The 25,090-nt window shown below is 48.5% G+C and overlaps 1 protein-coding gene across 1 annotated transcript in view; it reads right to left on the minus strand.

Moving 5' to 3' along the window:
• Nucleotides 1-1,082: 1,082 nt before the first annotated feature.
• The window catches only part of LOC119397371 (disintegrin and metalloproteinase domain-containing protein 10-like), a 29,574-nt gene continuing 5,566 nt past the window's right edge, over nucleotides 1,083-25,090 (minus strand). Inside the window, exons 4-14 of the mRNA XM_037664803.2 lie at nucleotides 23,667-23,923; nucleotides 21,729-21,968; nucleotides 20,258-20,410; nucleotides 19,206-19,402; nucleotides 17,956-18,160; nucleotides 15,649-15,826; nucleotides 14,296-14,455; nucleotides 11,653-11,751; nucleotides 7,174-7,364; nucleotides 5,080-5,285; nucleotides 1,083-1,247 (exon numbers count right to left, since the gene is read on the minus strand). Coding sequence (XP_037520731.2) covers nucleotides 1,083-1,247; nucleotides 5,080-5,285; nucleotides 7,174-7,364; nucleotides 11,653-11,751; nucleotides 14,296-14,455; nucleotides 15,649-15,826; nucleotides 17,956-18,160; nucleotides 19,206-19,402; nucleotides 20,258-20,410; nucleotides 21,729-21,968; nucleotides 23,667-23,923 — 2,051 coding nt within the window. The remainder of the gene's footprint in view (nucleotides 1,248-5,079; nucleotides 5,286-7,173; nucleotides 7,365-11,652; nucleotides 11,752-14,295; nucleotides 14,456-15,648; nucleotides 15,827-17,955; nucleotides 18,161-19,205; nucleotides 19,403-20,257; nucleotides 20,411-21,728; nucleotides 21,969-23,666; nucleotides 23,924-25,090) is intronic.

Here is a 25,090-nt window from a genome sequence, read left to right on the forward strand (position 1 = left end):
TTATTTCCATAAATTTCAGCCTTCTGTAATATTAGTGAGACTAACAGACAGTAAGGCCAAGAAAGTATAGGGGGCGTTATTTGTAATAATTAGAATATAAATGTGAAGAAAGTAAAGTGGACGAAAAGATAACTTGCCGCCGGCAAGGACCAATAGCCTTCTATAATGAAAATGATAGAGCCCTGATGCATCGCACTTGCGCAGAAAACCCTATAAGTCCTGTTGAGACGTACTTAATTGGCTACCTCACTTCCACTGAATCCCTCTGATGCAAGCATATTGCTAAACTAATCGATGGCGGGAATGCTGTTTGAGTTTAAAACGTCGCTCCAATGCTCATTACTAATTTGCTATTGATTGCCCTTTAGTGCCACGTGAGATTAACGGTGTGTTGTGGTTTATATTACTTCCTCGACTTCTTCTGTAACTTCTTCCGTTGCGAATAATGATTTCAAATCATTATCATTTGATGAGCCCGAAATGCGTCTTCGCATTTGTTGCTACAAAGTTAAATAGCGTGAAAAACATTTCCATGAAAAAAGAACGAAAAGGTGTTATCTTCACATTATATTTTTTTATCACCAAAAATATTCTGCTGTAGCAGAAGCAACAGCAAAAAGTAGCTCAAGTCACTTTTTTAGTTAACAAATTTGAGTTTGTTTGCGAAAGCGTTTATTTTCTATAGAGTACAAGCGGTAAATTCTCCTTTTTCTGTGATATTTTTGCGTGATTCGAGTGTACGTTTACGGTATCCTTATTTTCGTTGCCTATGGGCAAGATGATTTAGCTTTTGTTGTGAATTTTTAAAATTCAAGTGTGCGATTTATCCTCGTTCTGTTTGTACAGAAAATGATTTAGGATATTTCGCGTTTCTTTCTACCGCTGTGTTAGGGCTAATGGGGGCTGACAGTATAAATAAATAAAATGAAAGGATACGCAATATCATGGGAGTTGGTTGTTTAATTGGCGGATATATGTTCAAAACGAGATTAAATGCAACACAGTTATAGGCGCGCGCAAAGGTGCTCCGTACACTGGTGCGTAACATCTCTAGTTGTGAAGAGGCGCCAGTGGATGGATGTTCACGTGTGCAGCAAACTCGTCGGCCTCCGCACGGATTCGCTGATGGCGCGGTGTCTCTTGAGGTGCGGGTTGCTGCTGGGCGTGTGTACAGCGCACAGCTTGATGAACAGTGCCGTGAACCCGCTGCCCACCACGACGGCCAACAGCGTGAGGTACCAGTAGTGCTGCGCCAGGTGTTCACATGCATTTAAGAGTGTCAACACTCCTGCCACGTTTTTCTGCATGCGGAGATATTGGAGAATTGGAAAACTGAATGCCCCAACGTGAATATTGAATATGCAGCTCGGAGGAAACTAGGTTGAGGACATAAGGCGAAAGCCTTAGATGCCTCATCAAACTCGAAAATTGACCGTCGGCGTCGACGTCAACAAGAGTGATGCAAAAAATCATCACGTGATGACGTCAACACATGACGTCATCATGACGTCACTGTGACGTGACGTCATGCTACGACATCATTGCTTGGTCAATGGTGGGTCGATCATGGAGGCAGTGCAAAAGCAAGGTAGGTGCAGAAAGCTTGCAATACCTCCGATCCTGGAGGCAGTGTAAAACCACGTTAGGTGCAGAAATATTTCGTAGAGGGGTGGGGGACGGTTAATACATCGACTGGGAAGAAAAAGAACAACAAGATGGCTTTGGCCTTCGAGCCGTCTTTGCCATTATGCTGAATACATTGTTAAGACAGATACTTCGAATTGCAGGAGGAGGATTATATTTTGCATTAAGGTGGCCGAATACTTAAATCATCTCTTTGCTCTTCTCCATAGGCCGTCCGGCTTAAAAAATTTCCGGCATCAAATCCGGCTGTAGCATTAACTAGAGCAAATATTTAGCCTAACACGTTTCTGTGAATATGGGTGCAGGTTATGCACGTTCATAAATCTGTAACACATCACCCTCTTGCTTAATCTTTGCATTAAATAAAAATAAGAAGATAAGTTAGAATAAGAAATGCCATAATAAGATAATCTGACTTCGTGATTACGGCGTTACTTGGTGACTGCTTCCGCTTGCAGCTTTTCCGTGTGTTCGCGACCCAATTCGCTGCCGCAACGTCGTAGTAGACGTGCCGTAGTTGGCGCTGGGGTGAAGGCACAAATTTTTTTTCAGAGGGGGGGGTTGACACCTCCTTGATCTGAAGTGGCGACCGCCGGCAGGCAGATGTGGTCTAGTGTCATTTTGTGCTCTGTATATGCCATGGCAAAAAAAAAATCGGGGGGGGGGGAGAGGGGGCACGGGCCCTGTGCGCCACTCCTGGCTAAACCTCTGGCTTGGTGGAATGCATGTAACTCTTTGCCAACTTTGGCTGCTAGGCAATCGTTCACGTAGAGTGCGTGCATGGACACTGCGTAATTTAGAGACTTGCTTCGCTGCCCCCCTGAGAACTAATGAAGATGCAAGGTGCCTTTGTCAAACAACGCAGCAGCGAGGCTGTCTTCACTGCACGTCGTGACCTCCACACCAAGTGACCACAAAACCTCTAGCTGTTTATGTGAAAGCAATAAGTCGCTCCCCGGAGACAGACAGGTGTTTTGTGGGACCAATCGGTAGGGGAAATAAAATGACGGGAATGAATACGCTGAGCTTTGGCACAGGAATGCGTATTTATAGGAACGCTTAGGACAAGTAATTAGGGCAAGAGAACTGCAAATAGGTGGCCTGTTGCGGCATTCATGGACAATACTTCGAACTAGCAAGCGTAAGACAAGAGGTCGCTAAGAGGCCTTATTTCAGAAGTGGACACGAAAAAAAAAATAGGTTGGTAACTTGTTTGCACCTAAGAATCATCTGCTTTCCACGTCAACATTGCTCGATATTCTTTTTTTTTCGCTTATCAGCTCTAACTGCATTTTCCAAGAAATGCGATAATCATTTGAACTACAATACCGCGTTGCTCTCATTTATTACTAGCACTCTATACAGGGTGTTTCAAGAAATGGGCGCGAAAATGCTCAGAAATAAGGGAACTGGAATAGTTGCTTGCTGCCACCGTGACTTCTTTTTTGTGTAGCGGCAGACATCTTAAAGTGATTAGAGACGTTAATTAGGACACTAATTAAATAAATTAAATTAAGATTTTAATCAGAGGAGCAGAAGGAGCTTGATGTGGGCAAGTTGGTGTAAAATACTGAATGAAAAAAAAAACACGCCATATCCACGAAGTGAATGAAGATTGAGGAGCTAGCTCGGAGATAATCGGGTAAACCGTGAATACTCCGTACAATTCCTCTACTGTCATATAAAGACGTGACACGTTGTTATAGTAGCGATTGTGGTCAGGTTGCTGTCGAACCACAAGCGGTCACAGACCTTGCAGCTGTGGCCGAATGTGTGTTCGACGAAATCACGCTTGAAGCGCGCGTCGGCGCCACCAACTTCAGGTAGCGACCACTTTCGGCGCTTGGCCGCTGAATCCCGCGCCCGTACCTCTTCGAGTTTCTCTTGCCGCCGCTTCCGCGCTGATTCGGCTTCGCGGGCTTGTAATCTCGGCGTCCGCACGACGCTGACGTCTCTCTGCGGCCTCGAGAGCTCTCACCGCAGGGTCTTGGCGGCGAGCCCGCATGCTGCTGCATTGCGAGCCCTCCGCTCCGCCGCCTTGTCTTCTTCGTTCATGTTGTTAGTATCGAAGCGCACTGCCGAAGTGGAGCGAGCGCTGCATGCTACAGTTGACTATGCTATATGTGGTTTTGCCTGCGTTATTATCATTATCAAGGCTCTCGAAGAACATGAGGAAGAAGACTTCTTTTTCGCGCGAGCTGCGCCTGTAGCGGTCGCCTCTGGAACTAAGGTTACCTTACGGCGCGGGTCTTTGCCCCAGCTTAAGAACCTGGCGAGCCAGCTCCTAAAAACACTGCGCAAAAAAACACGAGGACAAGAAGGAAACACAAAAGACGGACACAATCAGTGGGGTAATCAGTGGAGATACGCGGTCAAGTCAAATGGGAAAATTGGAGCACTCCCCGCGAACAGTCCATCGCCGCTCTGGGCTTTCGAAAAAGCGGCCTCTGATAAATATTACGGAGTAATGAAGTTTGACCAAATTCACCGGCGAAACCGAAGCGCCTATGAGCGCAAATAGCAGACGAGCCGAATGTCGTCACTATTCATGACAACCACAATGATGTTAGTTCTTCTACATTCGTTGATCCCCGCGCGCCATGCGTGTTATAATCTCGAGCGCAGCCAACACACCCATGAAGCGAAGACGATCAACGGTTGATATAACGACACTCGGTCATTTTGGGCGTCTAGAAAGATTATGGCAGTTGCGTTCTTCCGCGTTTCGGTTTCGCCGACAAAAAGTGGTCAGACTTGGTCACTCTGCTAAAATTATGAGCGGCCGCTTTTTGGAAATCTCAAAGCGGCAATGGGATCTTCGCAGGAAGGACTTCATTTGATCCGACCGCTTTTTCAACTAATTCAAAACTTAATTTACTTAGTTTCTTTATTTACTTTCATAACTGGTATCTCCAGCCGTCTTAAGATGGCTTCCGCTACAGAAAAAGTAATTATAAAGGCATCGAGCAAATATTACATCTATTTTATATTTTATGATTTTCGGACGCATGCCCCGTCATGGTGGTCTAGTGGTTATGGTGTTCGTCTGCTGACCCGCAGTTCGCGGGCTCGAATCCCGGCCACGGCGGCCGCATTTTCGGTGGAGGCGAAAATACTCGAGGCCCGTGTACTTAGATTTAGGTGCACGTTAAAGAACCCCATCTGGTCGAAATTTCCGGAGACCTCTACAACGGCGTCTCTCATTATCATATCGTGGGTTTTGGGACGTTAAACCCCAGCCATTTTGATATTATTATTTGGGAAGCATTTCATGAAGCACCCCATGAATACGAATCCGAGACGACGTCCGAGTTTCATGTTGTCTGTTGAATAGAAAATACGGAGTTATATTCATATAGTACGAGCGTTCCTAGATGCGCTGCAACAAAAGAGGGTAAATGTTGCACTTTTGCACGACAGCGGGCAAGCCCTTACCGACATTGCGTTGCGCAGGCCTCTTCCTCCAAATACAAGCCAATGTAGACGGGCGAGTGGACCTTCGGCGTCCACCAGGCGGCACCGCTGGAAGACGTCGCAGTAGCCGCGCAGGTCATCGCACGGCGCCCCGGGCTCCAGCTTCTTGTTGCAGAAGTCTTTCATGCGTTCGAAGTGGCACGCCTCCATGCACACGCTTCCAGACACTGTGCATAATTGTGAACCGCTGTATAAGTTTCGTCAGAGTGTTTGGCGACTCGACGGTCGACTGGCAATGTTTAGCTTCTTAGATGCTTATTTGTTGAGATCGCCAGCGGCTTTGTTTAGATGAAAATAAGTGCGTCGAGTCTATCTAAACTCGACGTAGTAATTTTCGTCTAAACAAAGCTGCTGGAGACCTCGGCAAATAAGGATAAAAAATATAAACATTGCAACTAGACATGACTCTGTGAAGTCGCCAAACAGTTTGACTTACGCCTCCCTATAGCGACAGTTTGACAGTCCACAGCGACAGTAGCTAAAAAGTTCGACTTAAGACTCGACTTGAATGACCGTTAATAAAAGAAAGAAATATATACCCGTTTGAATAAGCACCGCTCTTTTTTGCTGATTGCTAAGAGTGATTTGCCATGAGTAACCGTTGTCTTGAATCACGCAGGCCCTAAATACCACGAGAATCCTGTAATAGGCTTCCTTTTTGTCCTCCCCACCGAACGCAGAGTCTAAAATAGTAGTCTGATTGAGTGTAACGCCTAATCGTTCAAGCTTGTTCGCCTTAACATCTTTTCTTTTGCAGTGTCTAAAACAAATACGTTATTTAGACTACTTGCAGACATGTGTGTTTACACACACAATTTGTCAAGGAATGTATAGAAGTTTTCTTCAGATGAAATGACCAGTTGGGACAGCGCTCTTAACACAACATGAAGAAGGAGGACCAAAGAAAAACGACCGGATCGTAATGTTTTATGTTCTTTTCGTCTGTGCCTTTCTCGATGTTTTAAGAAGACCGTAGAGATGAACCAGCTCGACAAAATCAAGGTATGCATCATCCACTACGCATTAAAAGACAAGCGCACTTCATCACAAATTTTTTCCACTCGTTGTTTAGTTAGTATGCACACGACAGGTATTGAGCGGGACCGACGGGTTCTACGTGGATTCCACGCGGTTGACTTCAGTCATGAACCAAAAAATTTGGGCAGCTACGCACAAGTGGTGCGAAGACTGGAACCAGCGGAGCTGGCGCCCTTGCCAATCTTTTCACTCTCACTTCCCTTTCCCAGCCCCTAGCTATACAACTGTGGCGTGGTAATCTGGGTCTGCCCGCAGTCACTGCATTCGATTCGGGGCGGCATTGCGACGAGCTTCCCGCTGAGCAGCCTCTTCTTCGGGAGTCGTGTACTTCTTCGGTCGCCCCATGTCACGGCTACGTGCACTCGGCGCGAAGTCTCGACGGGCTGTGTGTCGCCACGGTGACGACACCTAGCTATATCTACAGTGTGGTGTCACGCCCAAGGTCTACCCCTACTCCCCCCATCCCATCTGCTTTGCACAGGTAGGAGAGGCCCACGCAGACCGCGAGCGGTATTGGCGCGCAGTGACGTCCTGACTTCGGCTCCAGCTACACCGCTGTGCGAGGAAAGATCTGACGAAGTCACATGACCTCTCGGCAGACACGCAATGTCGGCGCGACTGAACGGAGTAGGTGAACGGCAGCCTGGAGTGGCGGCGCGAAACCATGGCTCGACTAGGCGAATGGGGATGCAGCTATGCCAGGTGGTTGCTAGGCGAGCTAAGTGACGTCATGGCTAGATGAAGCACGTGCGCGGTCGTAGCAGCTTGGCGCGGCGGTGCGGAGCATTGCCGGTGCTAGGCGAAGCGAGGTGCAGCTGTGCCAAGTGGTTGCTAGGCAACGCAGTGACATCATAACTAGGCGCAGTTTTTGCTAACAACAAGCGGCTCAACGAAAACCTTAAACAGCTCTGCTGTTAAAACTAACAGATGCTCGCACTCGTGCGTTACCACCCTGGAGTTTTCATAACTCGCAAAAGATTACAAAGCGTTCTTACCACAGCACCATTAGAGACGTACCGTTCTCTCGGCACGCGATGAGGCACATCTCTTCAGGCGTGCGCTGGGGCCCCGTGAGGTAGCACGCCTCGAGGTCGTAGACGCTGCAGATGGAGCGCACGCACTCGCCATCTTCGCAAGCCTGCGTGCCGTGGTTGCAGAGCACGCCGTCGTGCTTATGCGGCGGAACGGGACACTTGCCGCTCCAACCGCTGAGACCAGGTCGGTCAAGGTCACACGGGCATCTAGCAGCGGTTATGTCCGGATGTCCCGACTCTCTCCCCTCCCCTGTTGAAGTTTGTGTGCGCAGCGCCAGCCTACGGCATTCGACAGACTAATATATCCTTCTCCCCGGCTATTATTGTTTCGTTAGAACGCTGACTGGGATGCGAATCGGTTCATTATTACTACTATTGTTATTGGCCGTAATCATCCATGCTACCATCGTCACCTCAAGTGCGGACGCGTTTTTGAAAACAATCAGGATCCGAACGTGGTGAAGGACGTACTTAACCTACGCCTTCGTTAAAAGCACATTAAACAGGGCGAATTGGTATGATTGCATCGTGAAAACCAGAGGGCAAAACACACAGAACAAGAAAAGGATCGTCCTTTATCTTTGTTCAGTGTGTATGGTCGTTCGTTGTCTTAATGCCTTCGTTAGCACTCTGTGGTTTCCCGTGATATGATGACCATGATGATTGTCTTCATTGGCATTAAACTCTTAGATGCGGGGCAAGTGGCCAGCCAGCTTTCTTTTTCTTTACAGTAAGGTGTTACTACATGTTATACACTCTGGCAGTCCGCATGGCTGTCAGTTTTTTTCTCCACACAAGCGTACGTTTGTAACGAATCCCGTTCGATCAATGTCTTTCCTTTTAAATGCGAAGCTATCTATCTATCTATCTATCTATCTATCTATCTATCTATCTATCTATCTATCTATCTATCTATCTATCTATCTATCTATCTATCTATCTATCTATCTATCTATCTATCTATCTATCTATCTATCTATCTATCTATCTATCTATCTATCTATCTAGCGGCATACGGCTTTGTGCTCTCCTGGTCGCTTGGTTCATCGAATGTGCACCAAAATTAGTATGGCGTAACATGACTGTATGACGAACATAAGTGATAACTCATAACATGAAAATCATGATACGCATGTCATGTACAGCATGATTTACATGCCACGCTCATGGTGCGCTGGCGGCCGTTTCGCTAGTTTGATATACACCAAAATTGGTATTGTGCGACGTGACTGTATGACGAACATAAAAACTCGAGTTAACATGAAAATCATGACACGCATGTCATGCACAGCATGACTTACGTGCCACGCTCATGGAGCGCTGGCGGCAGTTTCGCTAGCTTGATATACACCAAAATTGGTATCTTGTGACGTGACTGGGTAATGAACATAAATAACACGAGTTAACATGAAAATCATGAGACGCATGTCATGTACAGCATGACTTACGTCCACGCTCATGGAGCGCTGGCGGCAGTTTCGCTAGCTTGATCTACTCCGAAATTGGTATTGCGCGACGTGACTGTGTGGGGAACATAAAAACTCGAGTTAACATGAAAATCATGACACGCATGTCATGTACAGCATGAATTACGTGCTACGCTCATGGGGCGCTGGCAGCGGTTTCGCTAGATTTATATACACCAAAATTGGTATCTTGTGACGTGACTGTGTAACGAACATAAATAACACGAGTTAACATGAAAATCATGACACGCATGTCATGTACAGCATGACTTACGTGCCACGCTCATGGGGCGCTGGCGGCGGTTTCGCTAGCTTGACCTACCCCGAAATTGGTATTGCGCGACGTGACTGTGTGACGAACATAAAAACACGAGTTAACATGACAATCATTACACGCATGTCATGTACAGCATGACTTACGTGCCACGCTCATGGGGCGCTGGCGGCGGTTTCGCTAGATTTATATACACCAAAATTGGTATCTTGCGACGTGACTGTGTAACGAACACAAATAACACGAGTTAACATGAAAATCATGACACGCATGTCATGTACAGCATGACTTACGTGCCACGCTCATGGAGCGCTGGCGGCGGTTTCGCTAGATTTATATACACCAAAATTGGTATCTTGCGACGTGACTGTGTAACGAACACAAATAACACGAGTTAACATGAAAATCATGACACGCATGTCATGTACAGCATGACTTACGTGCCACGCTCATGGAGCGCTGGCGGCCGTTTCGCTAGCTTGATCTACCACGAAATTGGTATTGCGCGACGTGACTGTGTGACGAACATAAAAACACGAGTTAACACAATCATGACTCGCATGACATGCACAGCATGACTTACGTGCCACGCTCATGGGGCGCTGGCGGCGGTTTCGCTAGATTTATATACACCAAAATTGGTATCTTGTGACGTGACTGTGTGACGAACATAAAAACACGAGTTAACATGACAATCATGACTCGCATGACATGCACAGCATGACTTACGTGCTACGCTCATGGGGCGCTGGCGGCGGCTTCGTTAGCTTGATCTACCTCGAAATTGGTATTGCGCGACGTGACTATGTAACGAACATAAATAACACGAGTTAACATGAAAATCATGACACGCATGTCATGTACAGCATGACTTACGTGCCACGCTCATGGGGCGCTGGCGGCGGTTTCGCTAGCTTGACCTACCCCGAAATTGGTATTGCGCGACGTGACTGTGTGACGAACATAAAAACACGAGTTAACATGACAATCATGACACGCATGTCATGTACAGCATGACTTACGTGCCACGCTCATGGGGCGCTGGCGGCGGTTTCGCTAGATTTATATACACCAAGATTGGTATCTTGCGACGTGACTGTGTAACGAACACAAATAACACGAGTTAACATGAAAATCATGACACGCATGTCATGTACAGCATGACTTACGTGCCACGCTCATGGAGCGCTGGCGGCCGTTTCGCTAGCTTGATCTACCACGAAATTGGTATTGCGCGACGTGACTGTGTGACGAACATAAAAACACGAGTTAACACAATCATGACTCGCATGACATGCACAGCATGACTTACGTGCCACGCTCATGGGGCGCTGGCGGCGGTTTCGCTAGATTTATATACACCAAAATTGGTATCTTGTGACGTGACTGTGTGACGAACATAAAAACACGAGTTAACATGACAATCATGACTCGCATGACATGCACAGCATGACTTACGTGCTACGCTCATGGGGCGCTTGCGGCGGCTTCATTAGCTTGATCTACCCCGAAATTGGTATTGCGCGACGTGACTATGTAACGAACATAAATAACACGAGTTAATATAAAAATCATGACACGCATGTCATGTACAGCATGACTTACGTGCCACGCTCATGCAGCGCTGGCGGCCATTTCGCTAGCTTGCTGTATCCCGAAATTGGTATTGCGCGACGTGACTGTGTGGCGAACATAAAAACACGAGTTAACATGAAAATCATGACACGCATGTCACGTACAGCATGACTTACGTGCCACGCTCATGGGGCGCTGGAGGCCGTTTCGCTAGCTTGATGTACCCCGAAATTGATATTGCGCGACGTGACTATGTGACGAACATAATAACACAAGTTAACATGAAAATAATGACACGCATGTCATGTACAGCATGACTTACGTGCCACGATCATGGCGCGCTGACGGCCGTTTCGCTAGCTTGATCTACCCCGAAATTGGTATTGCGCGCCGTGACTATGTGACGAACATAAAAACACGAGTTAACATGAATATCATGCCACGCATGTCATGTACAGCATGACTTACCTGCCACGCTCATGGGGTGCTGGCGGCCGTTTCGCTAGCTTGATATACACTAAAATTGGTATCTTGCGACGTGACCGTGTGAGGAACATAAATAACACGAGTTAACATGAAAGTCATGGCACGTATGTCATGTACAGCATGACTTGCGTGCCACGCTCATGGGGCGCTGGCGGCCGTTTCTCTAATTTGATCGACCCCGAAGTCGGTATTGCGCGACCTTACTGTGACGAACATAAATAATATGAGTTAACATGAAAACCATGACACGCATTTTCCTCAATGACATACAAGACGATGTATGCAGCTCTTTGCTGGCTGCTTCGCATTACATCGATTCCCACAATGCGTGGGATCTGCCGGCTTTTTTTCTTTCACCAATACCTTTAAACGTGTCTTTCTTATCTCAGCCACTGAGCAGTTAATACTGACATTCGCTACGCCTCCTACATCGTCTAAATGATGAACACTTGCCACTGGTCTTGTTAGACGAATACTCTGGCACTCCATTCATAAGTATTGAGTAGCTTCGGGACGTTTGTTGCAACGGGCACATCCCTCATCATCTTTCAAGTAATTGCTCCGGTTTGTTTTTGTAAGTTCGGTCTTCAAACAATCAAAGCACCGCATATTTCGGTATCGCATTCAACGTCTCCTAACCCTCCACAAACGTAAAGGATACTCGCAGTAGGCTTCGAATCGGCAATCGTCGTCATGTCTACAGAGCCATGACGCGTTGTAGAACTGACAGGTCTCGCTGCAGCAGGCGCTGGTGGATGGACTGCGGAGGAACGTGACGAGAAAGAAGAGAAATTTAGCACAAAGGCGTCTCGCCTAACGCGCAAATTAGGCACAAGTTCAGGAGAATACGGAAGCTTGAGGAGATGAAAAATTTGTGTACACGGTGTGTCGCTTTTACGTTTCAACGAGCGTACCTGTTTGGACGTTTCGACAAGCGACACGCCGCGTTCAGAAATTTTTTCATATCTACAACGGTGACATACTACATAAGCAAAACTTCGCCGATCTCTAGTTCAAGTAAAATATCTGTAAAAGAATAAAAAAAATAAAAAAGGAAAATATATTGCGCACTTCATCTGTGGTTCTCGTGTCCGCTCTAAGAGAATATACTCACAGTCGATTAAATAGTAAAAAAAACACAATATTTAATGACGAGCCAGGCCAATTCGTCGGCGAATGGCATTGCGGTGATGATCGACCTCGTCAAGATATCCAGCCTTGCAGAAGCAGCAGACAATATGCAAAGTCCCGAACTTCAATAGGACACTACAGCAGGAAATTTTATACAGGACATCAACACCTCACTGTACCCTTGAAACCTCGTACAGAGGCTAGAAAATGCATGAAGTCGTCCTTTTCCGCCTAAGCGCCACATTGAGAAACGAGCTAGGAGGACTGTTTTGCCTCACCAAGCTTCTATTAATGCGATACAGATTGGCGGATAGGCTGCTCGCGGCATTACTGCTTTTCCAGCGTCGGAAGCGCGTTCCTGAACTTCCACATACGAAGACTCGTGTTCAAATGCCTGATTCACAGTATATGCATGGCGCCTTCAGGCCTGCATAGAGGTGTGGTTTTTTTCCCCATAGACGCTTGTTTCTGCTGTGTCACCAGGTGCAAAAGAAGCAACTTTGGAGTTTTCTCTCATCGTAGTGACGAAAGCACTATTTCAATGTGACTGTCGTCAGGTGCAAGTTAAATATGATGGTTGATCCCTATTTCACAGATAGGATCGGTGATAACACGAAAGTGAAATATCTCTTCACTAGTAGTTGCAGTTTTGTTGGATGTGAAGAAACACATTCTGCATAGTGCGCGTTGCTACAGGGCAGGCGTGCAAGCCTCTGACGTGACGCCAGGTGCCACATCTCCCCCATATCGGCGACTAACATTGACTACTATTACCAACGCATTACGATAGCTGAAGCAGTGAACGTAACAGCTGGACACAACGGATGGTAAACGCCGCAACCACGAATATTCGCAAGTCGAACCGTACGGGCGAAGCCGAGGGGATTGCTCTTAATATACTGCGTCAGAATACAAATGTAGTGGTGTCAGGGAAGCGTGGCAAATAATAAGCGCAAAATAACGGGGCACATACAGACAGGACGACCGGAACACGTGAAAGACATTTGGGTGACATAACAAAAACAGTTTCTTGTTTTTTTCCTAGGCTTTAACAGCTTTTTCGGTGACGCAAGAAAATTTGGGTTATATAAGTTCAAACCCTCCGAATAAACATTCCTTCCTCAGTAGCCTGTTCGTCCTATCTATATGCGCATTCGCTTAGACTATGTCGTGAAGTCGCGTTCCACTGCCGGTAAAAAAAGTCACAGTTTCGCCGCAAGGGAGAAGGAATGAATGCCATAGAAAAAAAAGTAAAAAAAAAAGTGGAATATCACACGAAGAACGGCAAGCAGCTCTAAACTCGCGGCGCACCATTCAAGCATAAAGGGCGCACAAAAAGCACACCCAGAACGTGCACGATCTAACAACTGTCACAGCTCGACACTTGCAGCGCGCTGCTCAAACACAAAAAAAGGACGCACGAAAATAACGCACAGATATACACAGGACGAGCGTGAACTAACAGCTGTTACAGTTGTTACTTCAATTAGCCCCTACTTTGGCTCTTCTAGCTAGCAGCTCATGCCTGTCGCAAGCGCGGCCGCTCTAGCGAGCGAAGTGACCTTCATGCTTCAACGCAAACTTTGCGGTGAAAGTACAAGACGTACAAACCTTCCCCCTTCAAGAGATAAGCGCGCGGGCACGGGCGACCACGCTTTGTATGTCAAAGTGGAAGTCGGAGGCGCGCATCCTAAGTACTAGCGGGGCGACAATTTTTAAAGCGCGCCCTTCGCGCCATATCGCGGGTGATAGGGAACGCGATGAAGCACCTCCGAACTCTGCGTACCACTAGCGGTAAATGGTGTATATAAACAGCTCGCCGTTAATACGCTGGAGGTCGTGTGCTCGTGCGATGTTGTCTAACGCAGCGCGATGCGGAGCGAGGGGTCACAGGTTGGAATCTCCGGTCACGCGCTTCGGAAAATATTTCTTCTGAATTATTTTTATTTATGATTTTTGAATATAGATGTACATACATATACGGAGCATGACGGCGGCGGACGACGGCAAAACTCGCCGAGACTGTCCATGTAATTGCTATCGCAATAAAAATAAACGGGTCGGCCGGCGTCTGGCGCCTTCGCTTGGTGTGGGGTGTCCTATTGGCGAGCGGCATCGCCGAAAGTGCGAGCATTTCTTTGTGACGCAAGTGAAATGATGGCAGTTTTCGCACCTGCATTTGGCGTCCGGTCGAAGCGTGCAACCTTTGCGATTGAGCTGGCCGTGCTCGCGCGGGTAGCAGCACGTCTCGCGACAATCGTGCCAGTCGTAGCCGCAATCGCATTCTTCATCCTCCTCCAGTATAGAGTTGCCGCAGAACGGGCCCCGCAGCTCTGCACAGGACGGCGAGAAAAGGCTGTCGCTGTATTACCGCTCACCCGTAAATTGGCCCAGCGTACGCGTTTAGAGCGATGGTCCGCTGCGATATTGAAACGTGCTAGCAACGATTCAACGAAGAGGAGAACGAGGCTGGGCTGGCTCGCGAGCGGCGCCGGAAACTTTTCTATGCTGAGCTACACCTCTGCATTGCCCATCTTGTAAATAAACGCGTACCATCGTCACAATTGTGGTGGAAGGTGCTGGGTAAGCCAGCGACTACCAAGTGATACCGGAGAGACACCGCCATCTAATTACGGAACCCCAACAGCGCGAGCTTCGCCGCAGCCGTCGAAATCTTCGATAGCACGTTTTAATATTATCAGTGTGGAACGGCACTCAGCGTCTCTAGTCCGTTGAGAGTGCGACGTTAGGGCACCAATTAAAAGGACATTACTGAACAGTTCAACTGAATGAAAATGATAGGCGTAACGCTGATAGACACAAATATGGCAATAGAACAGAGATGAATCGGGTGGAGCTTGATAGTCGTTATGCGAAAAAGAGGAAAAGGTGTAGTTCTACAGGTCCTAAGACAACCAGCGGCGCTACTAGGGTGAAGGAAAGCAAAAATATGGATGCCAAGGAAATGGGAACGTCGCCAAGGACGACAGGATATTAGGTTGTGCGATCAAGTTGGTAGGTAATTGGTAAACTTGCAGGTATAGACGGGATTCGGCTGGAGGGCAATTGAAATAAGGGCAATTGAAGATTGCTTGTATATGCGTTTGTATTGAACTGGTACTATGCACATGAAATAGGCTGACGCCGATGGTTAGGGAGAAATGCAAAGATAAAAAAACATCGTAGAAGAAAATAAAGCGTGCAGATACGGACACCAGGGAAGTGGACAGCCCAAAAACGCCGATTATGAACTGAAAGATGGAAGACACAAAAGTTATATGGGAATCCTGAACAAGTATAAGTTATGCATCTACCTCCGTTTGAGCCATAGTGCGGAACACCTTCTTCTCACCCATAGCAGACTAAGTGCGGGCATTGAGTTGTTTATATGTTTGTCTTTCTTCTACATCCGTGCCAACTAGCTCAAGTTTCTGCCATTTCAAAACAACTCCAACATCATTGGCTATCTCTCGTGATGTTTTCAGAGCAGATATGAGACAGAGAGCTGGAGTGCGAGTGAGCTCACCTTGGAGGCAGTTCGCGCGGGTACCATGCTCCGAGAGCATCTGCTCCAGGATAGCTGAGATGTCGCCGATACTACACATGGAGAAGCGCCGGTTGTTGCGCATCGTGCCCTGAGAGGCGCTGGCAAACATCAGAAAGTTGCCCACGCTGCCACCGGGAATACACTCGGGAGGGTCGTGCTGTGAAGGTTTGTACAAGAAAAAGAAAATTTGTCTTGTTCGCACTTGCGAAGTTTCAACGTTTTAACACGAAAGCGTTTTATACCGGGGTCCACTAAGACTTCAGTGACGCATTTCCATCACGGAAATGACGTCGAAAAAATGCACGCCATCAGATGGCAAAGAAAGAAAAGTGCCGTCGATGGCAGTCGAACTCACGACCTCTCGGTCCACGACAACAGAAGCCGGGCACACTATCCACTGCGCCACGGTCCCACACTCTGGAGACTTTACAAACGCGCCTCTTATATCTCACTTTCCTCACACAGTGCTCTTGCTCGGCGGGGTGGTGTCGTTCTCTGGGAGCGGCGAAGTGAAGAAATGCATCATGACCGTGGCCTCCGCGATTAGCTCCTGCAACGCGTCGTTAGTACATGTCCGTCCCATTCGGCGCGTTTCCAATAGCAGATGTGCAGTTTTGTCAATGCCTTAACACACCGCGAGATGGCGACCTTAGCCAAAGCGTGGGTTTCGCTCATAGCGTCCATCCATACCAAAAAAATCACAGCATATCCACGGAGTGAATGATGATGAGTGGGCGAAACTGCGGAGGTTCATCGGTAAACCGTGAATCTTCCGTGAATTCTGCCCAGTACATCATCACCGACGTGAGATCGGGCGCGTTTATACTAAAGGTTCGATGAGAGTTATGACGACTTGCAGCTCACTGTAATTTTACATGTACGCTGTGAATTTTCATTGTTTAGAAAACCATTGCTTTAGAAAACATCTGGCGTCTTTCGTTAAGCAGCTGGAGTCTTTTCGTTTTGCTTTAGAAACATCTGGCGTTCTTTCGTTTTGCTTTTAGAAAACATCTGGCGTCTTTCATTGGTTTATTTCATCAATCAACGGCGTTTTGAACAAAATTTTTATTGTTTATTCACGCACAGGAGAAATCTCACCAGGCACTACCTTGGAGGTAAACAATGGCTGCTAATGGGAATGAGAGACAGAAGAAGTCGGCTTTTAGCTAACACTTACACTTCTACTTCTACTAACGTTTCCTACTGGAACATGTCAATGGCTGCTAATGGGGAATGAGAGACAGAAGAATTCGGCTTTTAGTTAACGCGCACGGTTCAACAACGCACAGGAAAAATCTCCCACCGGCACCACCTTGGAGGTCAAGATCTGGTACTAGCGTTACGACTGGTTACGCACTACGACTACGAGGGACGAACGGGTGCCGCTTTAAGGAGCTTCGCCCCTAAAATAGCTCTGCGACGCGCACATGCCTCGCCCGGCTGCAACACCGCATTCCCCGCTAACGCTCGCCCCGGAAGAAATCGCAGCCGGGCTACAGGCGAGACACGACGCGCGTTGGGTTTGTTTATTCAACTACCACAAGGGCCTGTTTATTCATTGATCATGGACTTTAGTCGTCGGAATAAGGATGTACCACCAAGCATCAACGTGGGTGCATCCACGCTGAACGGTGCTATAGCTGCCACACACCAATAGACATTGTGCGAGCTCTTTTACATCAATGTGTGACGTTCTACTTTCGTGTTATACCGATTCCTATGACGGAGGGATCAAGCCTGTTGTTTTTGCCAATGGCACTGGACGTGAGAGGAAATATGCGTATCCCTTGACCTGGCCATTAAACGGTTCGCCCAGAATTTCACAGACGCACAACTCTTTAAATTTCCCATACATAACGGCACAAGACTACTATGTGAACTAATCAGGAAACTGATATTTGCATCCAGCCTTAGCTGGACGACGGCGGTAGAGTATATGCAATTAAGCATACCCGAGATTCCCGTTTTCAGCAGGAGGATGCCATACCAGCTAAGCGATCGCGGATAATAATGAACTTGATCGCTGCAGCGTTTCGCCTGGAGGCGCAACATCATAACGCCGGAGTAGCAAGACTTAGTGCTGTATCAATCGTCCCAGAGACTTATGGGTTAATTTGCGACCTCCGCCGTGCCCTTGACTCTAGGTTATATTTAGTTTCAGACGCTCTATACGCAAAAGCCAAGCTGATAAGCGAAACACAGATCAGTGGCCGTCTGGGCTTCTTGGAGAGCAGTACCGTGACGGAAGTTGTGTGCACTAGTGTCATGCAGGGTGCAGCTACGTACCTGCGCACCGAAGTTGTGTCCCAGTTCGTGGGCGAAGGTGACCTCGGAGACCCGGTGGGGCAGGCGCACGTTCTTGTTGACGAAGGTGACGACACCCGTGTTCAGACTGACCCGGCCCGTGTAGTCCGATGTCAGCTGCAGAGCCACGTCCGACTGAAACTTCTCGCACAGGCCTCCCGCGTTACCTGCGAACAAGACGGGGACGCTGCGTGAGTAATGACCGCGCAGAGTGGTCCATTTGTTTACAATGGCCGTGCTACACAGTCACTCAGTGAGAACCTTTCCGGCGTGTACGTGCCGCAGGAATACCTGCTGCCGACGTGCAGCGTTTTCGCCGAAATGAAGACCCTCGTGGCCTGGGAAACTATAACATTGGCGTCTGCAGCTCTTGAAACACCAGGATGGACCTCGAGCACGTCATCTAAGACTGCCCGCTGCACACAGACATTGGGCACCCCTTCTGGAATGGCGACCGACTTCTTTCCAGGGCTGGGCACTATCTGAACGCGGCACCGCCGCGGCCGCCAACGAGCTATGGCCGTCACTGCTGGAGTACCTGGATGACCCGGACGCTCCAGCCACTGGTAGCAGGCTTCATCTCGGGCTCTACGGCCAGGGCATCAGCTCGCAAAACGCGCATTAATTATTGTGCCTCCCCATCTTGCTGTGCCCCCTTAATTTCTATTGCATCCCTCCCCTGATCATTCACCGCAGCCGTGCAAGGGCCAAGACGCAAATAAAGACGCGTTAACAAAAGCCCACTCAGTCTGCGAACAGCATTCTTGGACTCTTCCTTCTTTCGCAAAGTCAGCCCCACACATTCACATAATAGGGAGGGGGGGGGCGCAATGTTAACGCCATACATTGACATAATTGGGAGGGGGGGGGGGGGGCGCTGCGACGAAGGTAGCATATACAGTAACTCTACGACGAACCTTCCTCCCCCCCCCCCCCCATGAAGGGGAACCCTGCGCACGCCTACGAGCAACTGTGCGCACGCAACGCGAGCAAGCCGCGCATCCCGTAAAAGGGTTCTGAACAGGTGGCCATGTGGTTTGAAATAATGCTAACTCCAGTACCAGCGCTAGAACAAAAGCGGACTTGCTTCCGTTTTTAAATTCATCGACGACAGAAATGAGCGACCACAAATGAATGCGCGTGTGAAAACGGAAAGTTTGACAACTTGAAATTCTTGAACTTAATAATTCCCAATATCACGCTCATTCAGTGTCGCGCCGGTCTTGCATCACATACCGTTGAGCTCCGCGACGTACGCGAGGCCCAGCGTGCCACTGGGGTAGTCGCGGTACGTCCACAAGTAAGAGACGCAGAAATTGTCGTGGTTTGTCTTGGACAGCTCGACAAGCGTGTGCGTCGCGTCCAGGGTGTCGGCGCAGTAAGGATTCGTCCGGCGCACCGAGCCCTCGCAAGCACTGGAGTCGTTGATCTGCGGTGAGGTAACAGCAAACAAGAAGCGATGTTCACGTTGAAAACAACCGTCAATGTCTACACTATAAAGGGTGCTGGCTTGCGAACCACGTTATTTCCCTTCACTTTTGCGAGAAGCTGATGTCAGAGCATAACTTACATTGTGTACTATGGTAGAAATGGAGAAGTCAAGAATCTAACCGCTGATACGCGCACAAGTTTTGAAGACACGACAAACCAGAACAGTCTTGTTCCATACTAAAGATTGCCCCCATATACACACAATGAAGTGGGAAGCTAGTTAGAGCTCGTTAGACGCACATAATGGCTTCGAGCTTGAGCTGCTGCTATTCATTCAGGACCATGGCCTTAGTTTTGCGGAAGCATTTATAAGCAAACTCAAGAAGAGAACTGTGGTCGTCCGTCCCGCTTTCACGCAGGACGAATTGCTTTGAATTAACAGATTGTATAAAGAGAAATAAATTTTCTTGGCGGTGCTAGCTTTCGAACATGGTGTCCCACGTTCCGAAGTGATACTGATTGCCTTACCCATTGGGCTAAGAACCAACGCTTGCAGAATGCGAATACACCTAAGCATCTGAACACGTTGTACCGGTAGAACAAAACAAACATAAAAGGAAAATGCTCTCTAAAGGCTTAGTTGAACTATTTCTTGGTGGCGAAGTAAAAAAAATCTCTAGAACAAAATGGAACGTCGACATGGCGGATTGTACGCATAGAAATAAGTCTGGCTTTGCGAAAATGACTGCCCCTGTACGTACAAGATTCAGTAGTCTTTAGAGTACTTTGATTGTAGTCGGTGGAAAAGTACTTTTCTCTACAAAGCATTGTCCGCAACAGGTGCCGAGAGTACCTGCAAGCGCTGAACGACGAAAGAGATGTCCGTGATGCCGCTGAAATTTGTGCTGCCGAAGATCTCCGTCGCAGAGGCGACGTGCGTGTGCACCAGGCTTGTGATGTCCGCATGGACCTTGTTCGCGTCGCCGTTCACATCTGATGACACCATCTGTAGATGGGAGAATGAAACAAAAAAAGAGTGTTGTATAGTGCACGAAGAACTACCTGGAATGAGGCAGATGCGCATATTATGATGTCGTTGAAAGCAGTAGTTGTTGATGCCCTTGTGTTGTCATTGAAATACAAACAAACTTGAAAAGGTGTATAGCAAGTTCTCTAATTCTTCATAGAAGGGAACAAAAAAATTTAGAACCCTTCCCCAATTGAAAAAAATTACACATCATCTCCCCCTACGGGCAACCATGGTGGGATACGAAAGCATCGCGGGGGGTGCGCATCAAGTTTCCGTTTTTCTTATGTTACTTATGAGACGGTGGTTGTCTAGGCTTTTGAATTACCGTTTTCCGACGCTGACGTTTACGTTCGGCTTCGCGAGCCTTCCTATGCTCCACGGTGGTGGCGCTTCCGCTGCAACTAGCGCCGACGTTGTTCATGGCCTTTCGCACACCGTTGCACAGAGAGAGAATGACGGAAGCACAGCGAACGCGCGTTTTCGCAGCCCCGCAGATCGAGATTCGCTTGCCGGCGTGGCCGTTTACGTTCAGCTTCGCGAGCGTCCATAGCGCCGTTGCGAAGAAGATTGCAACGGGAGCGAGCGCGCATTATAAACGAGCGCACAGCTGTGGTGGAGAGAAACGGGAGAGGAGAAAAGAAGCGGAGGCAGCGCTCACGCCACCAGTTTTCACCTCCTCGCGCTCACATGAGGAGAGGGGGAGAGTTGGCGCATGCGCAGTATGGCTGTGGACGCCGCAGAACGGACACTGCCCCGAGCATAAGATGCTTTCGCATCTAAAAATGGGGGCAAACGGAGCTTGGCGTGTGCGTGCCTCACTGGCTCTTTCTTTCTTTCTAACGCATTGCGCAATTATCCCTCCTAGCTTTTCCCTTCCTCCATGCCAGGAATTGGACCACCACCCACGTGCTTAGCAGCGCAACACTTCTATTGTTACAGGCAACAACGACGGTCACGCACGAAACAATGAAATGCAGCAATGAAAAGGAACAACGAAATGTGGCAACGCGAAATGAGAAGTGATATCGATAAAAGTGTCAGACTGCCACATCAGAAAACGGCTGATCACCGACAAGCCCACGATCGAGGCAGCATCAGTTATTGGGAAACGGCGCACACAAATGCGCGTGTAACTGGCCCACCTTCGAAGGCCTATTTGTGCCCACCGGCATTTCTGTACACTCGCCGGTGCCGGGTTTTTTACGAACTATGCCATCGCCGCTGCCGAAACCTGTAAGTCGTAGAAGCTTCGCTTAATACGACATCCGGTGAACGGCACTGCATGCATGCCCACCTCGTAGAAGGTGTGGTCGACGGTGATTTCGATGTTACACACACGCTGCACGCCCTTGCGGATGTGAGTGTCTCCCTGCGGAGCCTCAAAGGCTGCTTGCCGTCCGGTCAGCCCCTGGTCCGCACCGGTATCAGCCGACATGGTGCCGATGCTGCTGACGTTGGCACCAGTGGCCTGCGGTGCTGGAGGCGCCACCACGGCAGTCGCCACGGAGCGTCTGGTTCGTCTCAGTTCCGAATTCTGCGACGATAACGTTCTCTTCTTAGGAAAGCGTGTGTGTCTAATCTTGCTTCCATCCAAGGTTAAGCATAGTGGAAAGCGCGCAACAAGAAAAAAAAACACATTGCGACAATATAGGATTACGAAAACGTAGCGTAGTACGCGTCGTGGCCACCCTCCGAAAAAAAAAATCACGCCATATTCGCGGAATGAATGATGATAAGTGGGCGAAGCTCGAGAGGGGGAGGTCATCGGTAAATCGTAATTCTCCCGTGAAAGTTAGCCTATTACATGATTAGAAAGACGTAAGACTGTGCGTATATTATACAAAATCAACTTTTATTTTGTTCTTGTTCGTTTGTTGTTTCGTTTCTTCGTTTGTTCTTTTCATTTCGTCGTTGTCATGGCGGCTGAATTGCGAGGTCTTTTCATTATGACAGCTTTATCGTCCGTGAAATGAAGCGAGAGAGGTTCTTGTACTGGCTGCAGTGGGAAGTTTGCAAACAATAAGTCTATGCACGTCCCTCGGATCGTGGTAGGTTGCATATGGATACATCTGAGTGCATATTCGGAAAGCATGTGCTGCACGATCCAGTCATTGGCAATGAGGCCCACGTTTTCACGTTGAAGTCCCCAACCAGCACAAACGGACGGTTCTTGTACTTGTTGTCGTAGTCACGTAACGCAGCGTCTATAAACGACTTGACGTCCCCGATAGACAGGTTCGGTGCGAGGTACACGGTCATGACGGCGACTAGCAGACGGCGACTGAATCGGTGGACCGGTGTTTCGACGCGTGGTGGCGATTCGGGGCTCGATTGTCGGCTCCGCGATGGAGTGCCAAGCATGAAGCTTACCCCGCACCTCCACCAGTGTAACGACGTGGCATCGACGAGGACACGGAGCACGACAAACAAACCGCTTTATCGATCAGAGAAAGCACTGCAACGTCTTATTCGTCCCTGCGCTGGGCCAAGAACACTCGCGCTGCTTCGTTGCCATCACCACTGGCACATACGCGCGGCCTAGGCGGTTACGTACGAGCTAGGAGGGACAGAGCCACGGCTTTAGGAACTTCGCCCCTAAAAAACGCCGGTCAGTTAACTGGGAAAAACACCGGGTAGGAAGGGAATACTGGACTAGTTGGTGATAGCTCATTTCCGAGCATCTTACAGCGCTAAAAGGACGAGGTGACCTCAGTTTGAGAGACAGTTATAGCCCTGCACTTTTCTCTTCCTCCCCTTTTATAAGAATCACTTCGGGACGAGGTCGAAGGTCAAAGACGGTAACGAACTGAGCGCTCATGTCGCTACCTTCTTTGAACTTCGTCCTCGTCCCTTCAGCACTGTAAGCTGTTCAAGAATGAACCGGGCAGGAGTGGTGTGAGGGTGAGGAGGAGGAAAAAGAGGAGAAAGGGCGCCACAGCATCACTAATGAAGGGTTCCTTTCCCGCCATTGACGTGGAGCAGCCCGCACGTTGGAATGCCAGCGCCACTGAAGCACAGGCGAATCACTGCTCCGCACTTAATACAGCTTTCACGTTGAGTGCAACTGCACAGGTTTTTTTTCTCTCGCTCTAGATAGTAACTGTTCGCGTAGGGAAGCGTAAAAATTTGTGTCTAAAAGAGAGAAACAGATCAAACAGTATTATCGGGCGCTTGAAATAACTCTCATGGGTGGATCTCTTATGGTCCTGGGCCTCATACGTCTAGGAATCACCTCTGACGGCGTGCGCCCATGTCGGCGTCGTGGGACGTCCTGCGTGGGTCCGCGCACTCCGCAACCGGCGCCATCGGAGCTGACGTCCTTGGCGGCGTAGATGAGCGAGTGGAAGAGGGCCGTAGGTGAGGAGGATGACAGGTAAGGACCGGCACGCTCCACGTAGAAGTCCCCGTCGTCATCGCCTGGAGTCAGCGAGATGCGTCCACTGAAAACGCCGTCCACCAGGGAGCCGATCACGCGGCTTCCGGGAGCGCCTGCGCGCCAGCGAAGACAGGGCCGCCATTCGGGGCGCAGCATTTAATGAAGCTGTAGCATCGTGACGGCCGACGAGCAAACATGATGCATGTTCGCAGAGTGGGCGGATACGTCCCCCCAAAAATGTGGTTATCAGGATCACAAAGGTGGCGCTAATTTCTTCACTCCGTTAGAGTTACTCTATAGGCTCCCTTTATATACAGTAACTCTACACTCCGTAAGGAACTCCAGCGGCAGTCGCCGCTGGGACGGGACCAGGGACGTAAACGAATAACAGATAGAGAAGGTGGAACATTGAAACGACGTGCGGAGCGGGCGCCCGCGTGTCTGCAACTCTTCGTCGACCAAGCAACAAAAGGCAGGATCCGCTCGTGACTGCTGCTACGGAGCGTATTTGCGCAGAAAGGAGCAAGCGGGCTGTAAAAATGCAACGGGCTGAAGAGGAAGACGAAGACAGGAAAGAAGATGACGTCTTGGGACTTCGTGACATGGGCGCCAGCTTGTCAGCCGCTGGAGTTATTGTGCATATAGTGTAAATATATTATCCCCGTAGCAATATAATCACTAAGATTGATGTCCTTGATGGTTTCGAAACATAACAATGTCTTACATCAGCTGTCCAATGTTCGTTTCTTTTTTATAATGTAGACTCTCTCACAGTACCAAAATATTATTTGGTGAAACACACACAAAGTGTGGAGTTGAAACATGTGTCATGCTCTGAATCATAACAAGAGTGGAGGGGGACACTCACACGCGCTAGTACGTGTGTATTCTCTATTCATTAATCTGATTTTACATGCTCCCACGCGGCGCCCTTAGTCATGGCATAAAAACCGACACGTCTCATAAATGTACAATCAGGCCTTCATATATATTTTTGACATGGCTTTGGCGATTTAAACTTTTATTTAGACAACCTCCGCTCCCTGAAATAAGGTAGTGCTAGCGGAGTCTACTCCGCGTTGTTTAATTATGGGGCTTTCTCAAGCCAATACACGGAGACATTCAGCATGATAACTTCTAAGTATCGCTACTTTCCGATTCGTTTACCTTTTTTTTTAACAGCTGCTCTAAGTGACGCCGAATCGTTGCAGCAGCATATTCCCTGCTATGTCTTGGGTAATAGAGCAACAGAGGTGCGGACAAGGACGTAGGAAGAGACG

The sequence above is a fragment of the Rhipicephalus sanguineus genome, chromosome 6, assembly GCF_013339695.2.
Source record: "Rhipicephalus sanguineus isolate Rsan-2018 chromosome 6, BIME_Rsan_1.4, whole genome shotgun sequence".
Lineage (NCBI taxonomy): Eukaryota > Metazoa > Arthropoda > Arachnida > Ixodida > Ixodidae > Rhipicephalus > Rhipicephalus sanguineus.